The sequence below is a fragment of the Pleurodeles waltl genome, chromosome 11 (assembly GCF_031143425.1).
Source record: "Pleurodeles waltl isolate 20211129_DDA chromosome 11, aPleWal1.hap1.20221129, whole genome shotgun sequence".
In the NCBI taxonomy this organism is placed as follows: Eukaryota; Metazoa; Chordata; class Amphibia; order Caudata; family Salamandridae; genus Pleurodeles; species Pleurodeles waltl.
In genome coordinates, this window is record NC_090450.1 from 779,723,307 (window position 1) to 779,751,124 (window position 27,818).

Sequence of the window (27,818 nt, forward strand, 5' to 3'; positions counted from 1 at the left end):
TTTCCTCACCATGCGCAATATTTGCGAATGTCCTTGAATATTTGAGTATATTCTTGAATATTCCAGGATAGTCTCGAATATTCGAGAATATGCGCATAAAAAAAACATTCACAGACTCATTCATATACTAATTAATTTGATCATACTCCTGCGCCCACTCACACACCCACTCATGCACTCATGCATAGATCCACTGACAGACAGGCCCTGTGGCCAACCTCTGATGTGCATGGCCGAAGGCCGCTGGTGGCACAGGATTAGGTGGTTATAAGGGCTTGGATGCAGGGCCTGGCGAAAAGCTGTGTGCAGGGCCTGGTTAAAAGCAGTGCGCAGCGGAGTTGGAATAACATATAGGCATTAAAATGACTTTACGTTGAAAAAACATAGAAATTCACTGAAAAAACAAAGGTTACAGGGATGTTATGGATAGGTCCTGAATTTACTCGTACAAAACCATAGAAATTTATCAGTTATAGTTATTTATTTCAAGTAACTATAACTCACGCCCTAAGGTAACTATAACTTGTGCCTTCGCCATGCACAGCTAATTACTCCACATAGTATATCATTGATGGCATCTTTGATATTATCACTGCAACATTTACCAAAAATTATTGATAAGAAAACTGTCAAGGGCGCAAGTTTTTGTTACCTTAGAGCGCAAGTTATAGTTACTGCTGAATTTGTATGTTTTTTGAACAAGTAAATTCGGAAGTTCTGATTAATCTCAGCATTGTGCTTTTGTGTAGGGGACTAAGACCCTTTTGGTTGCCATCCTGATTGATCTCAGACGGAACATGAAGAATCTTTCTGCCTTATCTCTCTGCTGCTTTGTATCTGGTGGATCATACCATCTTGAGCCAACTTCTGGATGTGGTAGGCTTTCAGTGTGTGGGCTTGGCATGATTGTCCTTTATGGTCTTACCCATGTTTTGGTGCTCCCACCATTCAGTTCTGAGCAACTGTCAATCTCGTTTGGGTTTCAGTGGGACTCTCCTCTTCGTACATTCTATTTAACAGCTACATGCTGTCCTTGGGGCATCATCAGATCATTTTGTGTGGGGTCAGTTTCCTACAGAGAGCAAACGTGCTTTGTATGGCCACACTCAAGATACACCAGTTGATCACGTATGGGGTCGCTTTTCCCACTGACATGTTTTCCCATAAGAGAATTAGAAGAACCCCACCTTTTTGATAACCTGGTGACCAAAAAAAATCACTAAAGTAAAATATAATGCAAAAAAAGTCCTGCTAAGATGTAATTTTATTTCATAGGCCATACAGAATTGGAAAACGGAGCTTCGCAATGGCTCTGCGGTAAATGTTATGAAGCGTACAGTGCACCACAGCCAGTAATGCTGCAGAAACTTACTTTACTTACTACATCAGTCTTGTAAAGCCACACCTATTTGACTTTGCAGTATTTGGGAGAATAGTGCTACGGTTGAAAATTCTGAGTTTTTGAGAAATGCAAATGTAGAATTCACTTTAAAAAAAAAAAAAAATAATCTCTAAATTTTTTAATACATCCTGAATGTACCAGGGAAACACGGTTTCTGTATATGCACAAGATTAGACATGTCCTTCGTTTAGTGATTTAACAGCAACATTTTGAAGCAAAGCTTTGAATGAATGGCGGGCAGGGATCAGTTTAAGTGCCAACAAAACCCTGGTGTTATTTGTGGGTAGGTTGTTGTCTGCAAATCATTTTTTTTTCATATCCACTGAAATGTGGAGACTCCAAAAGTGTCCTATACCTCTACTTTGTCAGGCCAATGTACAGTCCGGAAACCAGACAGATGTGTACAATCTTCCCAAGAATTAATGTTAGAGACTCCGCAGGGTCTTTTGCATAAAGCAGCATTAAATCCGCACATAGTGAAGTCGCATGGATGCTCGTGTCCAAAAGAATACCATAATGTCCACATCTGCTTCACATTGCCCTTTGTGGGAGCAAATGTGATAAAAGCAGTAGTAGCACCGCCGAGTTTTTCATTGCACGTCCTAAATTATTATTATCTTCCTCTCAATTCCTTTGCAGTTGAATCGTTATACAGAACTCTAGCACATTTTAAAACCTTAGATTGAAATGTCATCCTTTGCATGGTTTGAAGAGAGACCCTAGCGTCTTAGGTAAATGGCTGTGTATGTTCTAGATTCACTAACTAAAGAACCGATAGTTGTGTGAATCTTCATTGCCATGGGTTTACAAAGAATCTTTATGTCTAGATTCTGCATTGATAGGAGTTGCGTTTCTCATGGATATTTACCAAGAATCGGGTCATGGTGTCAGTGCTGCACTAATGTTGGACTTAGGTCTGCCCTTGTCTTTGGCATGCAGCAACAATTTCAATGGCAAGGAATTCTTGTACATCAGGAAGAATTCAGATGGAAGTCCTTTTTAAGTTTGTTGCCCACTGGCCTATTGAAACCACTATGAGCAAAGCTCAGTTTTCTTTTTAGCTCATATATCTGTTCCATTTCTAAATTGGTGAAGTTAGCATTCTCAAGTACATTGCACAGGTGGTAGGAGTCTACAAGTAGACATCCATTCTGATTTTTTTTTAACAGTTTCATATTTCTGGGTGTCCTTCATGTTTCAGGCAGCAATGTTTGAACACTATGATCTTCTGTCTTGTGAGCTTGCTGTGTATCAAGAAGGCAAGTCATCAGTTTACCACTATAAACTCAATCCTTATTCGGTCATGATGTCCTACTGTTTCCTACTGATAATCAACCTGAGACAGAAGGTATTTGTGTTCAGTTGCTCTCTTAAGCAGCTTTAACTTGGAACTGAGTTTTGAACTGTATAAATGAGTTACCCATTAGTTCCTTCCTGATACAAACCAGACCATATGTCACAGGAAAATGCTACTAAATTCATTTGAATCCCTTTCACTTTTCTTCCGATCCACTCCATCCCAAAACCAGTTGTCTAGTTCTCTTTCAAACTAAAAGTTAGTTGAGAAGGCCCCTCACACTACTTTTCCCCCTTTGCTTGTGGTTTAACTCAATTCAAGCATGCTAAAGTGGGAGAGATTTTCTCATCATTTCAAGCCAAGAGAAGGTGTTCAAAAACACATAATTTAAGCATAGGCAATGTGGTCCCACTGACGCATTACATATGTGCATCTGGCTGCTTTCAAGTTTTACTTACAAAACATTGAACATGATTCAGTTTTTGAATCCCGTTAAGAAAATCATTCTGTTTTTGAATCCTTTAATTCTGTTTTTGAATCCCTTTAAGGCATGTATGCAATGTTTTAGAGAGTTTGTCCCAATATGAATAGTCCCAACAAGCTTTTGGAGCCTAAATATTGTTTGGTGCTGCCTTTCGACATCCTGCATTGATGTGACCTCAAAGAGTTATCTCCGAAGATATATATATATATATTTTTTTTTTTTGTCACCAAATTTACTTGGTTACTTATAATTTGTAAATTAGAAGAAACAGCCACAGATCAGTCAAACTGGAAAATTCCCCAGGACAGACTCTTATTTTTCACAAAACTGGATTCAACACCTGAGCACACTGAATTAATTCACTATCAGATGATCCATCCCATACTACATTCTGCACACAAAGCTATTTCCTACACAACCTAAATCTTTCAGTCTTTACCAGCCTCACAAAGGGAAGGACATGTTGAAATCGGAGTTCAGCAGGTGTATCCAGATCTGCTTGGCACATGGAGGTAGCTTTCTGCCACACCACCATCCCATCCTCCCACACGGCAAACCCATTATGGCCATAAGGAAGGGGACGATATGTTGTTTTAGACAATATAACCATTACCAGACATTCGCAATGGATCTTTGTGTTTGTACTTTTAACAAAAAAAACATTAAAAAGTGGACAAACCGTATTGGACATTGCCCTTCCTCGTCTGTGCCTACCACCATATTAAAGTCAAGACTGGAACTGTTGTACATGTGAATTTGCAAACGTGTCATGCTGTAAACAGACAAGGTTACTTAGTGATAATTTTCAGTACGTAATTTGTTTTTTAACTAGATGTACCCGTAACCCTCCAGCCTCCCTGCGGCTTGGACAGCCACAGCATGAATATTGAAAACACTGGTGTGGACACAGTAGAAGGAGAAATGTTTAATATTCCATGTCGAGTGTTAACTCTAAAACATTTTGTGCTTTAGAACCCAACACTTGAAGGTAGGGAAATGCACAGTCAAATTACAAGAGAAACAAGCTGCAAATGTGTGATTACAGCTATGTGCTTCAGTCACCTGTTGCTTATGCGTGGTGATTCATAGACGACCACCAATGCCTAGAAATTACTTATTTTCTTTCTAGGAAGTCTGTGTTAATTGAAGAGACGTTGAACTCCTTAAATGACAGGGTTCGTAGATGTTGTTAATACCTGTTACATTTAAACATTTTTTTAAATTCCCTTTGTTATATTTGTAATGTTTTTTTCAGATTGCTGAGGATTTGGGCTTTAGACGTGGAAGCACCCATTGCTTTTGCACCAGTTACCAATGGGCTCTGTTGCACCTTCTACCCAAAGGGTGGAATTATTGCCACAGGGTGAGTACAAATGTTGTGAACCTTTTATACTGTAGCAGTTTTCTCTCACTGCTTAGATCAACAAACCTTTACACAGTGCCTGTAGGCTAACTTGTTTGTTTTTATATTGACTTGTTTTCCCCTGAGAGGTTGCAACTCAAACCTTTCCCGCCCCCCAACACGCGCACACACAGTGCTGAACTCTTTATTTATTTTTTTTTTTTTTTTTTATTTTTTTTTTTTCAAGTTTGGAGTTTCACAGTTAAGCTTTCATAACGTTTTTTTTGTTCGTTTTTTACAAAAAGTATTTAGGTCAAATGTACATCCTACCCAGGGTTTGTGGATTCCACTGGTAGGAACTGAGAAAGTACCAGAGATATAACAAACTTTAGTTTTCTATTGAAAAAATGGGGAAAAAATGCTATGTAATAAAACATTTTTCCTAGAAATGGAATCTACAAAAGGTTTGGTATGCTAACACCACCTTTTTATCCAGCTTTCAGGAATAAGCAGAGTTGTAAAATAAAACCTTTTTGTATCAAGGGTTTTACATTTTCCTAACTAGTAGTAATTATTTTTTTCGATTTGTGGTATCAACCTAGGTGCAATTTGTGGTGGAACCCGGTGTGAATCCCACTGGTGAATCCGTAAATCTTTACTCTTATGAAAACCAGACACAATTCTGAATTCAGCAAAGGGTCAATTGCACAGATTGGTCCTGTTTGTTTTTTTTCTAAAAATATTTTTTTTAATAAAAAATAATATAACTCAGTAGGAAAAATAGAAATCAGTGAAAATGTTTTAATGTGTACTTTTTTAGGGTTGAGCACGCAGGCGCTCTGGCTCCTGTTTTAATCTCTGTGGGCTTTTAACCACGTCCATCTCACACCCATCATTTTCATTGGTTCGTGGGCTTGCCTTTTAAAATTAACTTGATTTCATTTGTGAATTGCATGCATAGGTCATGCATTTTTTCGGTGTTTAGTCCTTCTCAAACGCACCAGTAAACTACTGAAAACATATGAGGCTCTGTGTTTCCGCATGGTTTCTGCACTACTTTTTCTTTTTCTTACCTACGCAGTGCGATCTCGCTGGGCAGTAGTCGAGCAATTTGCATGGCATCAACCCTGTTACATAGATAATTGCATAACTGCTGATACGTCTGACTGCGAGCAAACGTCTGTTTCCTTTTGAGTGCTCCTTCACGCTCCTGGCGTGGTGCTTTAAATCGGCTTACTTATGTAAAACTGTATTATATTTCATTTTCAATTTATGTGGTAAGAAATGTCCAGTTAGGCTAATAGCTCTAATTGGAGCATGATACCCATTGCATAGCAAATGTTTGTTTGTTTATCCCTGTTGGCTGATGTACAAAATTTACCGTTAAATCTATCATACCATTATGGTAGCAGGGATTTATTGTGTTTCTTGGTAGTCCAAAAACATGTGGCACCCAGAACTAACAAATGACCTGGAGCGTGCAATGATTTTTCATTTTTGCCAACCATGCAGCAATTCGTATGGTAAAATATTATAAATAAAAAAAAGGTATGAAGGAAACATTCAATTGTAAAATCTGCACAAAATAATGAGATTAGGAATAGTGGGTATTTGTACACCTCTGAATTTGGGGTTACCTATAAGGTCATGTGATTCAGGGAGCAATTAGCAAACTGTAATCTTTCTTACATTAGGAAACCATTAATGGAGAGAAATCAATTTATTATAATAAATGTTATACTATATGTGTACGACCACTTCTCCTGGCTAAAGCGCTACACCACTTGGTGGTTGGACCTAGCACCTGTGATGCAAAAGGTCCCACAATGTAACGTGGAGACATCAGCATTTCCTCTCAGAAAGCTACCTCCCCTCAAAGCAACGTGGACACATCAGCATTTCCTATACCAGCTTTGGAGATGGAAACTGCAATATTGGGCTGGGCTCAGCCATCACCCTCCCAAACATAGATGTTTTTGAAAACTAGACACACATTGTAGCTCAGGGTGGTGTGCCTTAAGTGGATCCCACTAGGTTGTCATACCTACAGTGCTCTGCAAACCCCAAGTCTTGCCAAAAATCATACACTTTGCTCACATTTCTGTGACAGAAAGTTCTGAATGTGCAGGGATCCACAAAATTCCTACCACACAGCATTTACACGTTTTCCGATAAAAATTAATACCCCATAATGTGTGGCTGGGAGGAATCTGATTTCTTGTATTGAAAATCAGCATGTTTTTGGTGATGTGGGTATCTGAAATTTGGACCACGGCTCAATATGCACCCAAACTACCAAATCCAGACATTTCTGAAAACTAGAAAGACTAGGAGAGTCCTGGGGGGTGTGTGATTTGTGGGTGCCGCTATGTTTTCTCACCCAGAACACTCTGCCAATTACAAATTGTGGCTAAAATGGCTTATTTTCCTCACATTTCTGTGAGGGGAAACTTATGGAAATGGCTCAGATTCACACAGTTCCTACCACCTAGTGTTTCCACTCTTCTCCTGATAAAAACGGTACACAACTTGTACGGTTGGGACTAGAGCCTGTGACAGCAAAGGTTAACAAATAAATCCTGGGCCCCAAGCAAGTCAATACACCCTGGAATTGTCTGGTTTTTCACTTTTACAACATGTCATGGATGGTTATTTTTCCTCAGAGCTGGCTTATACATGGCTAAAATACCTTAGCCAACTCTGTGGGCAATTTGTTATGGAATTTTGTAGCCACTCTAAGTGATGCTGTGAACGTCTGTTACCCTGTATTTATGCCACCTTTTTGTAGACCCAACCACATGCAAACGAGTCTGAGCCCTGCTTCAATAGGAACAGTCCTGCCTGAACAACAAGGTAGGTTCTCCCCCCTCTGATCCAGAAAAACATATACCTGGTGTCTTGTAGGATCCCTGCCCAGCCACCAGCATTGATCTGTTTGAAAGTGGCATTGCTGCAAATGGGAGCCTATACATATTCCAGTGATGCCACCCTCCAGTGTTATGCAGCCCAGAGGGTGCCAGAAAGGCCCTGGGTAGCAAAATAAAAAAAAGCCTTAATGGCCTCCAAATTCTCCGTCCCCCGGGTGTGAGAGTGAATCTGTTTGAAAGGAGGGATCCCTGCTTTTGGGTTGCGGTGCACCCATGAGCAGGCATCTGTTTTAAGGAGGCATCACTGTAAAGGGGAAAGTGTCCTCTTTCCAGCGATGCCTCTCTCAAACTCAGAGGTGATGGATCAGAGGGGATATTCTACTGGAAGCATACAGAACTTCCTTTACCTGATCCTCATGGCGCTGTCCAGTGGCATCTGTGACTTCAGTGTGCCATACAGTGTGCTCACTTTATTGATGGGCGGTTGATGTAGAAGTAATTATGCATCAGCCCTCATAGGTACTACATGGGGAAGCTTACAGTTCCCCATCAGGAGAATACTTTGACTTTCTCCGTACTGCGAAGATTGTGTGGAAGACGTTCACAGCATTGTCTTTTGCAGCATTCATTGACATTAAAGGCACTCTCTGCTGAAGCCCTGCTCTTAGAGTCTTATAAAAACCTGTGTAAATACTTAAAGCTATAATTGCTAAATTGACTATCGAAGTAGACCATCTACTACAGTGGTATCCCAAATACACAGTTTTATAGGGCACTGACAGCAATTGGGGTGGAGTAAACACCAGAGTACCACGTTCTTAGTAGATGGTACTCTTTTATATTTCGAGACTACAATCTAGAACATGAGAATGTTTTTGCTGTTTACCTTGCCCCACTACAGTTTTTCAGTGCTGCAACAATGAGGGCCCATATCCTTCATAAGCCGCAGTGCCCGAGTCTGTACTGCAGCTCATCTTTAACATGATCCACAGGCATGGACAGCTGCTATTTGAAGCCACCGGCTGCCTTTCACTTGTGAGGTGGCAGTCTAGTATGTAATTCAAATGGGGGGGGGGGGGGGGGGGGAGATCACCCCGAAGGTTGGTGCAGCGAGTGACAGCATCTGCCTGCAGAAGGATATCTTGGGGTAAGGTGGTTATCTGGGGAGGTGGGGAGGTGTGCACTGACCATAGGCCACTTTGTGGGCAACAGAAATCGCACCCCCATCGCAGCTCCTTTGCCTCTGTGCCCATGTCTCTAATAAGATGCAGGTGCCAAGGCAAAGTGTTTCTTCAGGATTAGATCTTTCATAGAGTCACATGCTTGAATCATTCCTGTCATCAAAGTGGGAGTCTCACTGTATCATCAAATAGCAATATAGAGACACTTTACATATAAAATAATGTTAAAGTGCATTCACTTTCACAGCTTATTCACATCATTTGAAAACACTTGCAAGTTCAGCTAATCAGGCAATAGCACCCTTTACAACCCTTCCCAGAGAAGCTCCAGTCTCAGATTTTCTACCACATGTCATGTGAAGGGAGTTTCCCTGAGCACTGCTCAGTTTTCTTCATTCCAGCTTCTGAAAAGCATCAAAATGTCTGATACTTCAAAGAAAGGACTCTTTAGATCCTGCACATCTTGGGGAAAAAAGAGACTGCATGTGGATAACCCACATAAAGATTGCCTCTTCTGCCTTTATCCTCGGCACAAAGTGAAGGATTGCAAGATATGTCGCATTTTTTTCATAGAAGACACTGAAAGACAGAGAGGCAAGACTTCTTTTATAGCTCCAAAATATTGAGTCACAGAAAGGTACATCTTCAGGCGAGGAAAGTGACACCACTGCTAAGTCTCACAAGTGCGAAAAGTCCTACGACCATGGGACCTCTGAGGACGGCAGGAAGGCTCAAAACACTTCCCATCATGGGTCTCTGAAAGATATTCAGAAAAAGGAGAAAGCTTCAAAATTCTGCACAAAAACTGCTTCCTCTGAGCCTACTACACCAATTACTAAGTCTTTATACTGTCCCCATACTTCCTCAGAACTGTTGACAACGAGGTCAAAGATCAATGTAAAGACGCCATCGACGACAGAGTTGTCCACCAATACAGCGACAGTTACCACTATCTCGATAAGACCTTTGAGTTCAGCCATCAGTGCTCCAATACTCGTAGACGGACGAAGATCTCCACGTCGATGAAGACTCAGACAATGACACCGTTGATGAAGCCACCATCGCACAACAACACCGTCAAGACCATCGCTATCAGCACCATCGTTGTCGATAAAACAATCGATGACAACCATGCCGTCGACCCTTACCTGTATTGCCTCATCGACACAGTCTGCTATGATTAAAGTTACAAAGACCTTCTTAAGCCCTCACAACACCTCCCACAGCAAAGGTTTACCATATCCTCCTAGCCATCTACTTGATTTGGAGGATTCAGAGGATGAAGGTTCATTTGGCTCAGTATATAGCCCATCTGAGCTCCATGTGAAGTATCAGGAGGAGGGCGTTGAACAGGAGGAAGTAACATATTATGGCCACTATTACAAAACACAAGCCAAACAGAGGTATGCACCATACATGAATATCCAGACCCTCACACAGTGATATTCAAGTACCTCTAATACTGATGCAAGACTTCCAAGCTATGCTACAGGACTACTGTAAAAGATCTCCAAAACCTTCACAAGATCAACCACTACCTCCACCACCATCTGTTACAGTGATGCCAAGGCCTGTTCATCCTCCATTGACACAAAGAATGACACTGACCTCCAATATTACAGCACCACCAAGGGATGATCCATCCTCCTCTGAAGATGACAGACAAGAGGGTGAAATCCAAGCCACCCATCCACCCCACGATGAGTGGGACAACTACCTGCTCCATACTCCATTACCATCAGCACCACGTCCTTCAGATTCCCCTCCTGAGGAGATAGGGGCCTTTCATAATTTGATGGACAGAGCTGCAGAGAGGTTTGAATTGCCAGTTTCAGTAAAGCAGTCATATTGCTTCCTTTACCACTTTAAGGAACAGCCGTGAAAGTCTGTTCGTGCTATCCCAGTAATTGATCATATTTTGGAAGAGGGTATCAAGCTGATGCATAGTGGCTGCATGCATCAATATGAAATAGCAGGCCAGAGGACTCCCCTGCTTGCCTAAAAGGGCATCCTAAAGCGAATTCATTGGTATTGCAGCCAGCACAATGGCTCTCAAAAATACTTCTACCTGGATTTCTGCTCCACCTAATGAGAGTGCAGGTGCCTAAATAACTTTGGGAAGCGCTTCTCTATTATGTCTGCCATTACAATTTGTGTGGCCAATTCTTTAGCCATCTTAAGCCATTACATTAGGCAGATATGGTCAGACATCAGCACCTTGATGGATCTAGTGCCTGCAGACAGGAAGTTGGAAGCACAGAAAATATTGCAAGGAGGAGAATGAACATCCTCTGAAATAATTGACAGTGCAATAGATCTCTCTTCCACTGGCTTCAGACAATTGGCAGCAGCAGCTGTTTTACAGTGGCAAGGCTGGCTAAAGCCGACATCGTCTAGGCTAGAAGTGCAATCAAAAATACTTGGCATGGCATATGATGGAGAAACACTATTTGGGAAACCCATCTGAAGCCCTACTTACGATCATGCTACAGACACTGCAAAATCATCGGACACATTGCAATTTCGTAAATTTCCCTTTCAAGTAGCACGCGGTACAGGTTTCTCTACATACAGAGGAGGCTACCAACATTACCATCAATGCCAGCCCTTTCAATCTCAGTATAGGCCTGCCTACTAACTGCATCCGCCCTGTCTGCCACCCTCAGCATTCTACACGAAGCAGACAGTGAAGTGTAAACAGCCCACCCAGCCTGTAAACAGTGACCTCAACCTTGTGCCAGCTACCCTCACCTTACCTCATTCTGTGGGTGTGAACATCTCAAACCATCTTCACCAATGGTGGTAAATAACCACAGACAAGTGGGTACTAGATCTATGGTCATACCCTAGAGTTTATACAGAGGCTGCCAAACATGCCACCTAAAGGTGCTCACCCCCCTCATCTTATCTTGCTGCAGAAAGAGACCCTCATCATGCACGCCAGGGGAGTGATTGACCCAGTACCCTTCAACCAGAAGAGCACAGATTTCTGCTCTCATTTTTCCTCGTCAAAAAGAAATCAGAGTGGAGACCGATTCTGGACCTCAGAAACCTCGACAAATTTCTAAGGAAGCAATCATTCCGCATGGTCACTTTAACAGACATCCTGCATCTCCCGAACCATGGAGATTGTATGAAGACTCCCGACTTGCAGGATGTATATTTCCAGATTCCCATATATCCCAAGCATCACAAATACCATAGCTTCACTGTAGCTGGCACCCATTACCACTTCAAAGTCCTTCCATTCGGCCTTAAATCAGCTTCTTGCATTTTCAAATCGCAAACACCAACGCAAGCATCCGAAGCAACACAGGATTATATTGTACTTTTTCACAAATTGGGACTTGAACTAAACCTTCAAAACTGTTCCACAACAAAAGATAACGTTTCTAGACTCCCCTCTAGATTCCATGCATGACAGAGCGTTTCTTTCCCATAGATTGACTCAGCTAACCCTCAAGATTTCCAAAAGAAAGTCTGCTTCAATGTGTCTTAAGTCTTGCTAGGGATGATGTCAACTTCAATAAAAGTTGGCCCCTTAGTATGCCTAGCTTTACAAGAGGAGCTACAACACCAATGGATCTAGAAAGAAGGGTCGTTCGACCTCATCAAAATAACTCCAAGAATGGTCCAAGCTCCTCAGATCTTCCTCACATTTTTACCATTAATATTAGAATTCACCATAACAACGGACGCCTCCCTGGAAGGTTGGGGCGGACATCTCCAGGACCTGCAAATCTAGGGGAAATAGTCTACCACGCAATGGTCCATGCATATAAACCACCTAGAAATCAAGGATATTTTGCTCACTCTGGGCTTTCTTACCTTGCATACAAGGATCTTCAGTGCTGGAAAGTACAGACAATATGAACAGCATGTACTACATAAACAAGCAAGGAGGTACAAGGTTGCTGGCTCTCTCCCAGGAAACCCAGGACTTATGGCACTGGCTGACAACACACATCACCACTCAGAAGGCTGAGCATGTAGCAGGAGCAAGCAATACTTTGGTGGACACGCTCAGCAGATCCATAGAGAGCTGCCACAAATGGGAGCTGAATCAAGAACAGTTGAACACATTTTTTCAACTTTGGGGCAAACCAAAACTAGACCTCTTTGCCACAAATGAGAAAAACAAAAGCTGCTTCTACGCCAGTCGACACCCACTTCCAGGATCATGGGTGAAAGCCTTTTTAATAAGATGGTCTGGGATATATGCGTACGTTTTACTCCTTCCCTCACCCCATCCCCATAATGCAAGAGTTCTCGGCAAGATGAAGGTGTAGCGGTGCCACTTAATCCTGATCACTCCCAGGTGGCCCAAGCAATACTGGTTCACAGAGATTCTCCTGCTGTCGGAGTCCAAGCCTGTTCGTCTTCAGACTAAGAGAATGCTGCTGACAATAAACCAGGGCCAACCTCTACACCTAGATTCAGGCTCTCTCCAATTTTATGCGTTGCTCCTGAATTCCACGAATTCCAGAATGTGAATATTCCCCAAGAATGCAGGGCTATCCTTGCAAGAGCAAGGGAAGAATCAACTAACAAGTCCTACAGATTGAAATGGAAAAGATTCTGCTTATGGTGTCAATAATCTAATCTGCATCTGCTGGAAGCATCACCGGAGCAAGTCTTACCTTTTCTTTCTCTGGTTCGTTAAGGTTTGGTGCATGCATCTGTGAAAGTACATCTTGCAGTAATATCCAGATATAGACATTCCTTACAAGCTCCGTCACTATGCTCCAGAAGGATAGTCCAGCAGTTAATGAAAGTACTCTTCTGGGTTTTCCCTCCACTTCGAGCTCCTCCACCAGAATGGCGTTTTTACGTCGTTCTTTCATCAAACCCCCATTTAAACTGATTCACAAGGCAGATCTAAAATTCCTTACCTGGAAGGTAGCTACACTATTATCATCCGCTAGAAGGGTGTGTGAGATTCTGGCATTCACAACCCAGTAGCCTTTTCTCCAGCCCACAGACAAGGGTGTTATTCTAAGGACTAATCCAAAATTTATTGTTAAGGAACCTTTGCAGCTGCGTGGCCGACATGTGGGCCGTGAGCGGCAGCATAATTTGCAGCTCTGCTCCCGGCCCTTATAATTATCCTGCTTACGGCGGCTCTGGACCTACCCGAGGCAGGCGTCGTTTTCGACCCCCAAGAGAAGCTGCGGCTTCATTCTCTGTGCAGCTGCTGCCCACCGAAGCGAGCGGTGGCCGGCGTGGTGGTGAGGTGGGCCAGCAACCAAGATGGGCGCCGATCTGGGCCGGAGCCCAACGTTGCCCTAAAAAAATTGAAGCGCCAGGGCGCCAGGCTCCACTCCGGCGCAAACAACGCCTGCCGCGGGGATGAGTCGGAGCCTGCGACTGAAGAAGACGCTCATCGGGACCGGAGCCCAACTCCTCCCCCCAAATAATTGAAACAACAAGGCGCCGGGCTTCGCTCCGTGGCGTGCGCCGGCAGACACGGGGGTGAGCCGTGACCCGCGGCCCGCGTTCAAGTGGAATACCGATCGTAAAAAAGAAGAATTGAAGCACCCGGGCGCCAGGCTCCACTCGGCTGTTTATAGCAGCCGGTGCTGAGGTGGGCCGCGACGAGTGGCCTGCGACCGAGGAGGGCGCTGATCGGGGCCGGAGCCCAATATCAACCCCCCCAACAAAAAAAAAAAATTGAAGCACCAGGGCGCCGGACTCCACACAAGGGAAACTGCAAGTAAGGAGACATGGGACGGCTGGCTCCCTATTTGGCCCCGAGCGCCCCGGTGGTACCGGCACCGGCTGACGTGTCGCGGCTCATAAATCTTTGGCCGCACGCACCGAGCCACAGGGCAAATACAGAGGCCTGGTTCCCGCCCCAATCGGAGGGAGCTGAGTCGATAGTGGCCCCGAAAACACACCGCAGCAGCCACCTCAGACAACCCAGCCACCACAAGTGACCCTTTTGTATGCAATTGCCTCTTTCCGGGCACGGCGGCATCACTGATCCATGATCTTGCTTATTCCTTCTTCCGCGACCTACTGGTGTCCCAACTAGCCACTGAGCCCGCTGTGGATTGAGTCTCCGAGTGCAGGGGACCCCAATCTTGGACCCACACAGCAGGCGCCACACCCGCGCTGCACCAGAACCACAAAATCGGGTTGGACACAGCTACCCACACAACTTCACGCAGCGGAGCGAGCTTGGCCCCCACCCCTGTTGCTGCCCGGGTGCGCCGGCGGAGAGTCGGACAAGGGAACAACACACCGCGATAGACCCTGAGCTGGTCTGATCTGCATATCGATGCCAATTTTTTGCCTCACTTCGCTACAGATGGACGACCACCCCGGTCCTCACCGGGCACACCGATAACACTGGGGCGGCAACTCGGACCTACGTCTAGCACCCATTGTCATAAAACAGTAGCCTAACCAGTATAGTACCACAGCTTTCTAGTCGTATCGATTCAACCTAAGCCGCATCCAACAGAGTATACATCACCTTAAACCTCTTACTGCCGCGGACACCAAATGGGCAAGCCGAAAACCCCACGAGCATCTCCAGGGAACATGGAATCAAGTGCCCCTCCTCCTGGTGACCATACCGCTATGCACCAGGCACTGCAGAAAATGGAACCTACTTTACACGCCCATACAGCACAATTTGAAAATATATTACAAGCCATCCTGGATACCAAGACCACCTTAGAAGCCAAAATAGGATCTGTTGCAGTAGATGTCAGCATACTGCGGGCAGACCAGCATGCACTGTCAGATCGGGTGACAGAACTGGAAAAGGACACTGCAACCCTTCCCCGACAGTGAAGGAACTACAAACACAGATGAATCACCTGGCAGCAGAAGTGGACTACCTAAAGCGCAGAGCTGAAGACGCAGAGGGAAGGTCATGGCGCAACAACTTCCGACTAGTGGGGTTCCCAGAACGAGTCGAAGGCCCCAGCACAGAACTATTTATAGAACAGTGGCTAACGGAGACAATACTAAAAGACAATATCCCGAAGTGCTTCTCAATAGAGCGCGCCCACAGGGTCCCAGGCAGACCCCATCCACCTGGTGCACAACCTTTCCCGCTGATAGCAAGACTTCTCAACTACTTGACAGAGACCTCATCCTGCAGCTATTCTACAAAACAGGCCCTATACATTTTGAAAATGCAGCGATCACAGCCTACCCAGACTTCACTAAGAAAGTGTAGAGGAAACGTAGTTCTTTTTATCGTGTTAAAGAACACCTCCGCGAGCATAACATCAAGTATGCGTTGTTGTACCTGGCCAGACTCCGCGTGCAGGTCGACTCCTGAGTACTTTTCTTCACTACACCATAAGACGCCCGGACCTGGTTGCATGCCAAGGGCCTGGCCAACCCAACAGACGTGGATAACCCCATGGAAAGAAGGTCCCCTCCTAAGGCAAGACGCAGGCAACGCAAAAAACAAGGCTCTAAACCCACACCCGAGCAGTCTTTGGCAGAGCGCTCCCTCCTCCTGCAGGCCACATCTTGATTTGTTAATGTATCACCAACAACTCTGACCAATCAAACAGATGGCGAACTAGGCCAAGACGTGCACTCGGATTCCGCAGACTCTGTCCGGGGCCCGCCCCCCACGCCACGCACAGCAGATGATATATGATAAACACTTGGTGCCTGGCCACTCAAGTGCCCTGAGATGCGACCAACCCGCAGCAACATGGCTTGACTCAAATAGTCGCCCAAGAATCGACTGGTCGAAACTGAAGATCTGCGATACTTCACACCACAGCAGGCTAGGTAACTGTGGTCCTGGGCGGTGAATGCAGTGTCAGATGCATTACGGTCCGGGTACCTCGACGACTTGTTTCCATCAACCCTATGGACACCCCGCTCCATATGGACCGTTCACTCAAGTTGGCAATCGGCTGAACTTTACCCGCCTTGACACAACCAAAGTTCATGTTTAACATTGTTATTAATTTTATTATCACTCAATGGGTCGTTCACATGGGCTTACTCTTTCAGTATTTCACATCACATTTGCTACACTAGTAGTATCATGCTCAACAGAATCAGGGGCATAAATAGGTTATCTCCGGGGGCAAAGGGCACATCACTAACATGAACGCGACGAGGATCATGTCTGACCCTCGACTAGTTAAATCTACAACCTCACATGACCTCCCATGCTCAACAACATATCCCAAGAAATAATGTGCTCACATTGAATATAAGAGGAATGGCATAATCGCGCAAGAGGTAGCAGGTATACACGCATCTCATGAGACACCAGATACACCTAGCCATGTTGCAAGAGACACACCTTTCAATCACTACACTTGAAAACAACCGGAAACCTTAACGACCTCGCAGCAGATAGTATATGGAGAGGCGACTTTTACTGCGTTCTAGACACCCACAAAGACCGCTCCTTCCCCCTGCTTGACACCGCCCCGACCAATCGTGCCTCACACGACCTAGCAACTTGGGTTTCCAAAAATGGCCTAAGAGACATCTGGAGATTCGGGCACCCTACACATCGCGAATACTCCTATTACTCCTCAGTGCACAGTCTACACACCAGGATAGATATGCTCCTTGCATCAGCGGCTGTAATCCAGAAGATATGCTCATCAGAGTACCTAGCCCGAACCACCTCAGACCTTAGTCTGTTATACTCAACTCTGGAATGGGGCCGCACACACACACACACACGCATACCAACATGGCGACTACAGACAGAGGCGCTCGCAGACCCCCCCCTTCCACGCAGAATTGGCCAAGTGCTTTCTCCTTGAATAATAATACAACCATGTCACGCGCAACCGAATGGGACGCCCATAAAGCTGTGATACGAGGTCATTGTCTCACAGCCTCAGTGGGGGTAAGACGGACACTAACCAAAGAATTGCAAGTACCGGAGACTAAGTTGCGCAGGGCGGAGATGGCGGTCTCCAGAAATGAGACTTCGCTAGAGGAACTGAAATCGCTAAGGGCCAGCCACAGGGAAGCAGACACTAGGCTTCGTAAGCATGATTACAGACATTTCGTGGCACGACAACATGCAGAGGGAGACAGATCAGGCCGATTTATTGGCATGGCTGATTCGACAGCCATCGCAATCCTCACCTATAGGCGCTATTCGACTGCACTCAGGTAACATTATTAACACTCAGGTGGAAATCAACTAGGCCTTTTACATATACTATCACTCCTTATATTCACCCCCTTCCCCACCAACTGAACAGCAAATGGCTGAACTACTGTCAATAATCCCCCAAAATCAACAACTAACCGAAAACACAGATGCACTGAAGGGCCCTATTACCATAGATGAAGTACGCCTAGCACTGTCACAGATGGCACGTAGCAAAACACCTGTCTCAGACGGCCTGCCAGTAGAGTATTTTAATTCCCAAGCAACCCACCTCTTACCACCACTCCTAGAGGTGTTTAACGAAGCGCACGTCAGGGTGCAACTACCTGATTCAATGTGCGAGGCCCTGATAGTTGTGCTCCCGAAGCCGGACTGTGACCCTCTTGATGTCAGATCATATAGACCACTCTCCCTACTAAATACGGACTGCAAACTTCTGGGGAAAATCCTAGCAAATAGGCTGCTTTCCTACCTACCAAATCTGATACACACTGATCAGTCTGGATTTATCCCAGGGAGAAGCACCTTTTTAAATATCAGAAGACTAATCCGCATAATGCGCAATGACATAGTGGGAGAAGCGGTGGCCCTATCCTTAGATATAGAAAAAGCGATCGACGCGCTGAGCTGGGACTTCCTTATGCGCATACTCATTGCGATAGGATTCGGCAACAACTTCATCAGATGGATTAAAACACTATGGGGGTTATTCTAACTTTGGAGGAGGTGTTAATCCGTCGGAAAAGTGACGGATTTACCACCAGCCGTATTACGAGTCCATTATATCCTATGGAACTCGTAATACGGCTGGTGGTATATCCGTCACTTTACCGTCACTTTTGGGACGGATTAACACTCCTCCAAAGTTAGAATAACCCCCTATATTCCAAACCCACAGCACGCGTCAAAACAGGACAAGTTATCTCCGAATCATTCCGCAGAGGCACTAAGCAAGAGTGCCCACTATCCCCCTTACTGTTCGCAATAGCCATGGAACCACTAGCAATTGAGCTCCGCAGCTGCGCCCAAATTTGGGGCATCCCAGAATCTAACACACACCACATTATATCCCTATATGCGGATGATGCCCTAATATATCTGCGCAATCATACCATTTCCATAGCTGGGGTGATGTCAGTACTGGACACCCTTGCACTTGCCTCTGCCCTACGAATTAACTGGTCCAAGTCAAGTATTTTTCCCCTTACTCCCATAGCAAATGACATGCACACGGCATTACTAAAATACCAATTACCATGGTCTCCCTCAACCTTTAAATATTTAGGTATACAAATATATCACTCCATAGCCGACCTAAGGGAGGGCAATTTTGACAGAATTCTTAGATCTATGTGCGGCTCTCTGACGTTCTGGAGCTCGCTCCCTCTATCCCCTATGGACCGGGTAGTCATAGCCAAAATGCTCATCCTCCCGAGGTTCCTACATTATTTCACTGCGCTCCCGATACTCTTGCCACGCTCGTTCTTACACTAGCTGCACTCCTTGCTGACTGATCTGCTCTGGGGCAAAGACAGGCGCAGAGTAGCATTATCTACAACGCAATACCCACAAGACGCCGGTGGATCGGGCATGCCAAATTTTGAACTATATTATGCCGCTGCTCAACTACAATGGCCAACCATGTGGCTTAGTGAGCCCCCTTTAGAAGAAAGCAAAGGACTGAGAGAACACATAGCACCACTGCCGATTCTAACCTCGCTATTAGCTAGCCCCCACCTCTCACAGAAAAAGATTATATTGTTGGATGTAGCCAGATCTTGCTGGCGCAGATATGTCCAAGGCAAGGCCCACACGCCTCCTTATTCCCCCTTGCTGCTGCTGACACAACTCCCAGGAGCCCAAAAACTTTCACTACACCACGACACACGTGACATGAGACTATTAAACGCAGGAGACTGTTACTCGGGCTCAACAATGCGCTCCTCCGAGGAACTAGTGAACGCCGGGGTTATTCATGCCTTTCTTACAGCGCAGTCAGAAGTCTACTCAATAACCTATGGGGACTCGGCAAAGTTGAGCCACAAGAATCTCAGCTGCTCACCGTAATCCTCACTATAAGCAACACAAAAGGCATAACAAAACTATATAATTTGCTCCTAGCAGAGGCTTGCTCGGACTTGACTCCCCTCACCATTATACCAGAAAACTTGGGCCACAGCACTATCTATGATCAAGAACGTATCCCCCAGCACTAGACTGCGTTACACCCAGTTCAACTACATTCATCACTCCTATCTGTCTCCGGCCCACATTAACAAAATATATCCGAACTCAAACCCAGCATGCCCTAGATGCGCTACCCCTGCAGCAGACTTCTATCATATGGTATGAAGCTGCCACCCAGTGAATACGGCCTGGAAACGTATTACCAATGCCACAGCGGACATCGCCGCTCACACCCTAGCATCCACGCCGAAATCATGCTTACTTGGCATACGCCGACGCGATAAAGGCGACAAACACCTCCATAAATTTATAGACCTTGCCTTCATAGTTTACAAGCTCTTGATTGGCACGCATTGGAAGGCCCCACACGCCCTGCCACATGCTGCCTGGATCCGCGACCTACACAGCCGCTCGCAAGCAGAGGCTCAGACATTACACCAGCTACAATATAGGGGACTGAGCCAGGGCGGCGCTGAAATGTGGGATAATTTCGTGGTAAGCATGGAAGCCAGAGATGAAACATACCCCCCCTGAACACTGCGGAACCCATGTGTTATATTCCCTGTCTAAACTCCACACTGCACAACCCCCCGAAGTCCTCCAAAAATCAGCTGACACCATCATATCCACGAGATGTGCAACAATATTAAGCTAAATAAGCTTCTTCTAACAGCGATCCCCTGAGTTACCATGGAGCCACGACATCACCATTTCTGGCGCTGCGCGCACTCCTACCTAGCCAGCCTCCGTTCCACAGATCACATAAACAGAAGTGCCACCCACAGGCAAGCACTGCCCGAACCACACCACATGCATGTTTATTTACTCCTGGAACACAAATGTGACATTAATCATAAGTTGTACAGTTATATGTTGCATTACAGTACGTCAAACTACAAACCGCATTGTACAAGATAACATATGCGGGTAAACAGATTTCAAAATCTTTAATGGTGAAATGTACTGCTGCTTGTTAATCATGTTTAATAAACAGATTTAAAAAATAAGGTACCTTCGCAGTATCTAACCTATCGTTTTACAGACATTTTTCCCAAATCCGGCCACCTCTCCTAAGCAATCTCTGCATACATTGGACTTTGAGTTGTCTTAAGTTCTACTTCCATCACATCAAACTGTTTTGTCAAACTGAGCAACTCTTGGTTGCGTATGGACAGTGTTGGCAAGGCACATCTGTTATAAAAGCAACCAATGCAAGGTGGATCTCGGCAACTGTACAATTTTGCCACTCCAGACCAGGCAAACCACTTTCCTCTAAGGCAAAGGTGCACTCGACAAGGTCAGTCACTACATCAGCTGCTTTGTTCACAGGTGTTCCTTTAGAAAAAATCTGTTGTGCTGCAATGTGGAAGAGCGCCCACACTTTCACCCTGCACTATTGCCTGGATTCGGCACACCACAGTGGTGCAGCAGTCAGGCAATCAGTGTTACGACATCTATTTCAATAAGGGGAGCCTCTGTTGTTTTGAATGCTACTTTACTAGATATCTAATATTTAATTGCACATTGTATTTCTATATTGATACATTACAAAATGTATATTATTATTTTACGACCCACCATCGGCAAGGGTGATAAGGTCACAATATGTAAATATTACAAAACTGCTTGTTATTCTGATTCAAGCATGTGAATCTACAAAAGATCCACTACTGGAGAAGAAAATGAGTTACTTACCTGTAACTACAGTTAGCCAGTATTTGTATTTTTCATAGATTTACATGAGAAACACTCTCCTCCCCATAGAGGCTCCCCTTCTGTCCTGTCATTATTTATCTCACTTGTACTTGAAATGCTGAGACAGTGGAGTTTCTGTGGTGAGGGTTCGAAAGGGTGCTGTCGCCTTACTGGCGGGACTCCGGGTATTTTCAAATGATGGGACTAAGCTGTGAAAGTCAACATTGTTTTATATGTACAATTTCTCTATACAGCTATTTGATGATATCGTGGGGCTCCCACTTTGACAATGGGGGATGATTCAAGCACGTGACTCTATGAACGATACTAATGCTAGAGAACTTCAGTTAGAGGTAAGTAACTCACTTTCTTCCTCATTTACATGGGACAGCCCCCTCCCCTCTGCAAATGTGAAAACTACCCCTTGATCACTTCAGTGCAATCTAGATAATAAAAGGGGCCAAACAAGCGCCTGCGGCACCTTCTGTAACCCCTGGTTTTCCCCTGGAGGTACAAAAGAAGACAGCCGTGTATTGCAACTCCAGGGATCTTTTGATAATATCGCCCACAGCTTTCATATTGTCATACATTTTAATAATTTGATTTGATTTTTTATTTATTGATTATGGTTGTTAGAAATAGGGTTTCTGGTTGGCTAGGGTATGCACCTAAGCCAGGCAGAAACCACCCACTCTAGTCAGGGCAAGAGAGTTACACGTCCAAGATAACCCCTGCTCACCCCCTTGGTAGCTTGGCACGAACATTCAGGCCTAACCCGGAGGCAATTTGTAAAGCGTTTGCACAACACACGTGACGCAGAATGTACACCACAAAATAAACACAACACTAAGCTATGTAAAAATAAACTGTATTGCACAAAACATAATTAGACCAAATATTACACGTCAGCAATACCCTGCTACCTTAGCAGTTGTCAGAACGTTATACAAGTTACTAATACTGTGCAAGAATAAGCAGTTGTCACATTAGAACACGTAAGTACTCCGGATTCTGCAACATAAGGAGTACTCAGGAATCACAATAAAGAATTATATGTACTTGTCATGAACACATCATAAATATCCGTAATAGGAACACTAGAGAACATATGTCAAGTCATAAAGTATACGGGAGGAACATTGGGAAATAATATGTTTTGCAAAAAGAGTACCGTACCTGTTTTTGAGAAAACTGCACTCCTAGTGCCTGGAAAAAGGAAAGTAGGGCCCCCAGCGCTCCTGTGCGGAAAACGAGGGCCACATTCAGCTCCTTGAGGAGAGGGGTGGTCGGCACCCTCTCTGTCGCCGGATGGGCCCCTCCTGGGGCCCGCGATCTCTGGGAGGGCCACACCGGGCCTCCACTGGCCCTTCCACCAAAGGGGGTGGGGCACCAAAGAAGGCCAAAGGTTGATTACTGGGGGCGATCGCACCCCTAAGGCAGTGGCCGGGTGGGGAGGAATTCCCTCTCCGCCCGAAGCCAGCCACCCTCGTGGTGCGGCTGCCGGAAGAAAATTGGGAGAGAGGCTGGCACCTTTCTCAACGTGAGGCGCTCCTCCTCAGTAGGAGCCGGCATGTGGAGGCTTGATGGTGCCCTGGGGGCGCTCCTCAGAGCGATTATTGCCCTGGGGGCACTGATAGGAGCATGCTTGCTCCAGTTTCCTTTTCTCTGTGCCCAGGGGCACTAAGGAGCGCTTCGTCTCGGTGAAACGCCCGGCAGTGATACTTGGCAACCAGGAAGTGCTTTTAAAAGTGCATAGAGCAACACTGGTGTCCCGGGCTGCGGCGGTGTTACGGGCCACACAAAATGTGCTTCAAACAGTGCACAAGCCAATACTGGAGTCCCGGGCTGCAGCTGTGAACTTGGCAGCCAGGAAGCGCTTTTGAAAGGGCTAGGGGGGTCACACAGGAGCGCTCTCTAAGCGCTAAGCCATTGAAGCAGCACTCCTTGTGCTGAAGTAAGTTACACGTGGTCAGGGGCTACAACACTTGCCTCTAGAGACACAAATGAAGAAGGGGCACTTGGCTGGCGAACCCAGCTACAGGCCAGGGCAAAAAAAAGTGGATGCAAGCAGTGGCAGTTCCTCCTAGTGACCAGGCAGGTCACAGGTCAGCACAGCAGCAGCAGTCCAAGGTGAGTCCATTCAGCAGCGTCCAGTGTCCAGCTTCAGATCAGCTTCTTCAAGGTTCCAGAATGTGTAAATTGTGGGGAAAATTCCCCTGTACTTACACTTAGTTTGCAGTGTCTCTTACAATGAGGAGTAGAGGGGGGGTTCCAACCAGTTACAACTGGTTCTGGGAGTGCCCCTTCTCTCCTCCAGCACAGGCTCCAAACATCAGTTGGGGGGGGTAAACAACCTGATTGTGTGAGGCCAGGGCACAGCCTTTACAAATGCAGGTGTGCCCCATCTCTCTCTTCTCTCAGCCCAGGAAGACTATACAATATGTAGATGCACTTCTGTGATCCCTCCACCCCCTCCCTGTGTACAGGCTGTCTGAAAAGTATGCACAAAGCCCCAACTGTAAGTCTGCCAAGAAGTGGTTTGGAGGCAAACTGCAAAAACACCAGTCATTAGCACAGATAAATGCACACTTTCTAGAAGTGGCATTTCTGTAATAGTTATAAAAATACACCTACACCAGTAAGCATTTCTCATCACTATTACAACCATACTAAACATGCCTACGCTACCCCTCATAAATCAGACAATAGCCCTTACATGTAAGGCAGGGCATTTCTAATGCGATCCTATGAGAAGGCGGCACTCACAACAGTGAGACACCAAGTTAGGCTGTTTGTCACTACCAGGGCAGGACATGTGCCAGGTTGCGTGGCCTGTCCTGGTAGTGACAAACAGCCTAACTGTATGATCTACATACATTGCACCCTGCCCATAGGGCTAGGTAGGGCGTACCTTAGTGGTGACTTACATGTAGTAAAAGGGGAGTTCTGGGCCTGGCGAGTAAATTTAGATGCCAGGTCCCTGTGGCAGAAAACTGTGCACACAGGCCCTGCGCCAGCAGCCCTGAGATAGGTTTGAGAGGCTACTTCAGGGGGTGGCACAAGCAGCGCTGCAGGCCCACTAGTAGCATTTATTTTACAGGCCCTGGGTAGAGGGATACCACTTTACAAGGGACTTATAGGTAAATTAATTATGCCAATTAGGCATAAGCCAATCATACCAATTTTACAAATGAGAGCACGTACACTTCAGCACTGGTTAGCAGTGAAAACTGGCTCAGAGTCATACTGTCAGCCAACAAAGATCAGAAAAATAAGGAGGCAAAAGGCAAACAGTCTGGGGAATGACCCTGTAAAAAGAGCCAGGTCCAACAGTGGTTATTTCCCAAAAATACCCTCCATTCCAGAATAAAATCATTGAGTTTTACCGTCTTATTGTTTTGAAGATTACTTATTCCATCCAGTAATTAATAGTGTCTTTACTTGACTGCATAAAGTGATTATGTGCATTATAGTTTTGTACACTGTCTCACCTAAATTGTCTGCTTCTAAGATGGGAAAGAGGCTGCAGGGTACCATTAAATACCCTACAATAATTGTGCATCCAATCCCATTTCCACCAAATTGCTGTTGAACAAATCCATTTTAAAACAAGCAGCAGTTAAACAAGTCTAATTAAAAATGCACAGTGAGCAAGATAATTGTCAGTCTTCCAAATACCCTGTTTAGATCTATACACGTACACAGTGCTAATATTTCTAGTTGTGTGACAGTTGCAGTTTTTATGCGCCATTCCTCAAATTTCCAACGTACTATATTGATGATTGCACTCGGTTGAGGGAGGTCTCATGTCACTAACCCTAAAACAAAACACTAGAAGAAAAAAAAAAAAGAAGTACCAGTCTGTGAATGTCCACGGAGTATATTTTGTTTAATGGTTACTGTTTCCTTGATTTATCATCAGTCTCTGTGATCATGAATTGGTGGTTTAATTTTCTAATTATACATCCATTTCTGAAGCAGGGCCTGATTATTTGAGAACTGAAGTTTGAAATTCTTTTCCATTTGAAAGGGTTCCCTGTGTTGCATTTACCGAGCAACCACAATCACTGCTAAGGTACCATTCATTTTCTTAAGATCGTAGGTTCTTATCAAAGTTTAGTAAATACTTTTGTAATTCGTCAAGCCATTGTGGTATTTACCATCTTTTTCTTGTACAATCTCCAGAAATCTATATATTCAAACTCTGATTGAAGGCAACTGTTTGTCGCGTCACAAATTATAAGTCCTTCTTATGGACGGGTATGTTCAGTACACCCAAAAACCATCCGGTGCATGTTACCAGTGCCTATGCATATTACATAGAAGCAAAAAAATATGATTATTTATAATTATACCAACTCCTAGGCTTTTCTACATCTATGCCACCTTACGTCCTTCTGTTGAGAATGTTTTCTCTGCCTTTAAAGAGTGAGACTGCTCATAGTTTGATGCATTCTACTTTAGTATTTTTTATGTTTTTAAAGCAGTCCATTTTAATCTTATGTTCCTGCTTAGCCTTTTTAGTGTTAACACCTCATATCAATTAAATCAAAATTTAAAACTGGTAAAAAGAAAAGTTCCACTTTATAGGTCTAACATGCATGTGCTGTCCTAACAAGACATGTTGCTGACAGCCTACCCATGGCTTACCATTTCTTTGCTTTAGCGCCGCTCTTATCTCCTTCGTGTAGGAAAGTGCCTCTTTTTGGCATGGTTACCTTCCCACGTTTTGCCTGGTATTAATGCTAACTTAACTGAGTGTGTCCTGGGAATCTGCTAACCAGGACCCAAAACCCGTGCCTTTCCCTAAACTGTACCATTGCTTCCACGATTGGCACACCTCTGGCACACAGAGAAGTACCTTGTAAAAGGTACCAGTGGTACCAAGGTCTCTGTGACCAGGGAGTGTCCCTAAGGGTTGCAGCATATATTGTGCCACCCTAAGATACGCCTCACCATGCACATGTACCCTGCCCTTGCAGTGTGTGTGTGCTGGTGGAAAGAAAAAGGTAAAGTCGACATGGCACCCCTTCCAGGGTGGTATGCCCACTAACCACTGCCTGTGGCATAGGTAGTCACCCCTCTAGCAGGCGTTACAGCCCTAAGGCAGAGTGCTCTGTATCACAGTTGAGGTCATAGCTGCATATATGCCCCTACAGTGTAGAAGTCCATTCTTAGACATTGTAAGTGCAGTATGGCCATATTAAATACATGGGCTTGAGCGTCTGTCATTACGAACTCCATAGCTCCATGATGGCAGCACTGAAATCTGTGAAGTTTGGTATCAAACTTCTCAGCATGATAAACCCACACAGATGCCAGTGTTGGATTTAGTGCAAAATGCACCCAGGGGGCATCTTAGAGATGCCCCCTGCATTTTAACCAACCCTTTAGTGTTGACCAGTCTGTGGCAGCCTTCCACTAAAAGACGAGATTCTCACCCCACGGGTGGCCCCCGACCGCCCCCCCCCCCCCCCCCCAAAAGAGGCCAAGCCCCACTTGGAAAATTGGGTAAAATGGGGAGGAGTGACCACTACAGCTAGGACCACCTATAAGGTGTCCAGAACTGAAGTGAGGACTCCCTCCCCCAACCAGCCCCCCCCCCAGCAGAATCCTCTGTCTTTCTTTGGAAGATAGGGACCACTAGTGTTACGAATGTGCCTCCCTCCCCAAAGGGAATGAGCAAAGGGTGTAGCTACCCTGAGGGCCAGTAGCCATTGGCTACTGCCCTCTGACCCTTGTTAGCACCCCTAAATCTAATATCTAGGGACTCCCTTGAACCTAGCTCTCCAGATTCCCAGGTACCTCAAGAAGAAAGGACTGCTAAGCTGACCCCAGCAGTGAAGACTCCAGAAGACAACGGATTTGGCCCCAGCCCTACCGGTCAGTCTGTAGCTTTAAAGACCCCTGCTCTATGATGGGGACGCATCCTGCAGGACCTGCGACCTCTACAAACCTCCAGAGGACTGCCTGCCCAGCAGAGGACCACGAACTCCCGAGGGCAATGGCCTGTCTAGAAGAAACCATCAAAAAGCACTCCAGAACCTCCCCGGTTACACAAGCCATGCCCACTCTGTGCCTGACACCCACAGCCCAAGTCCACGTGGCCCACAGGCCCAGAGAAAGTCCCTAGGCAATTCCAACCTGGTTTTGGCCCCTCCGACCAACACGACCACGTCTGCAGCCTGAATCTGGAAGATTCGATGAAGATGTAAGACGCACAAAGAGACTTCTGCACC

At 45.3% G+C, this 27,818-nt stretch overlaps 1 protein-coding gene across 2 annotated transcripts in view; it reads left to right on the forward strand.

Moving 5' to 3' along the window:
* WSB2 (WD repeat and SOCS box containing 2) overlaps nt 1-27,818 on the forward strand; it is a 242,773-nt gene that overhangs the window by 200,929 nt on the left and 14,026 nt on the right. For both annotated transcript variants that reach the window (XM_069214497.1, XM_069214498.1), the window contains exon 9: nt 4,439-4,546. In XM_069214497.1, the coding sequence (XP_069070598.1) occupies nt 4,439-4,546 (108 nt within the window). The remainder of the gene's footprint in view (nt 1-4,438; nt 4,547-27,818) is intronic.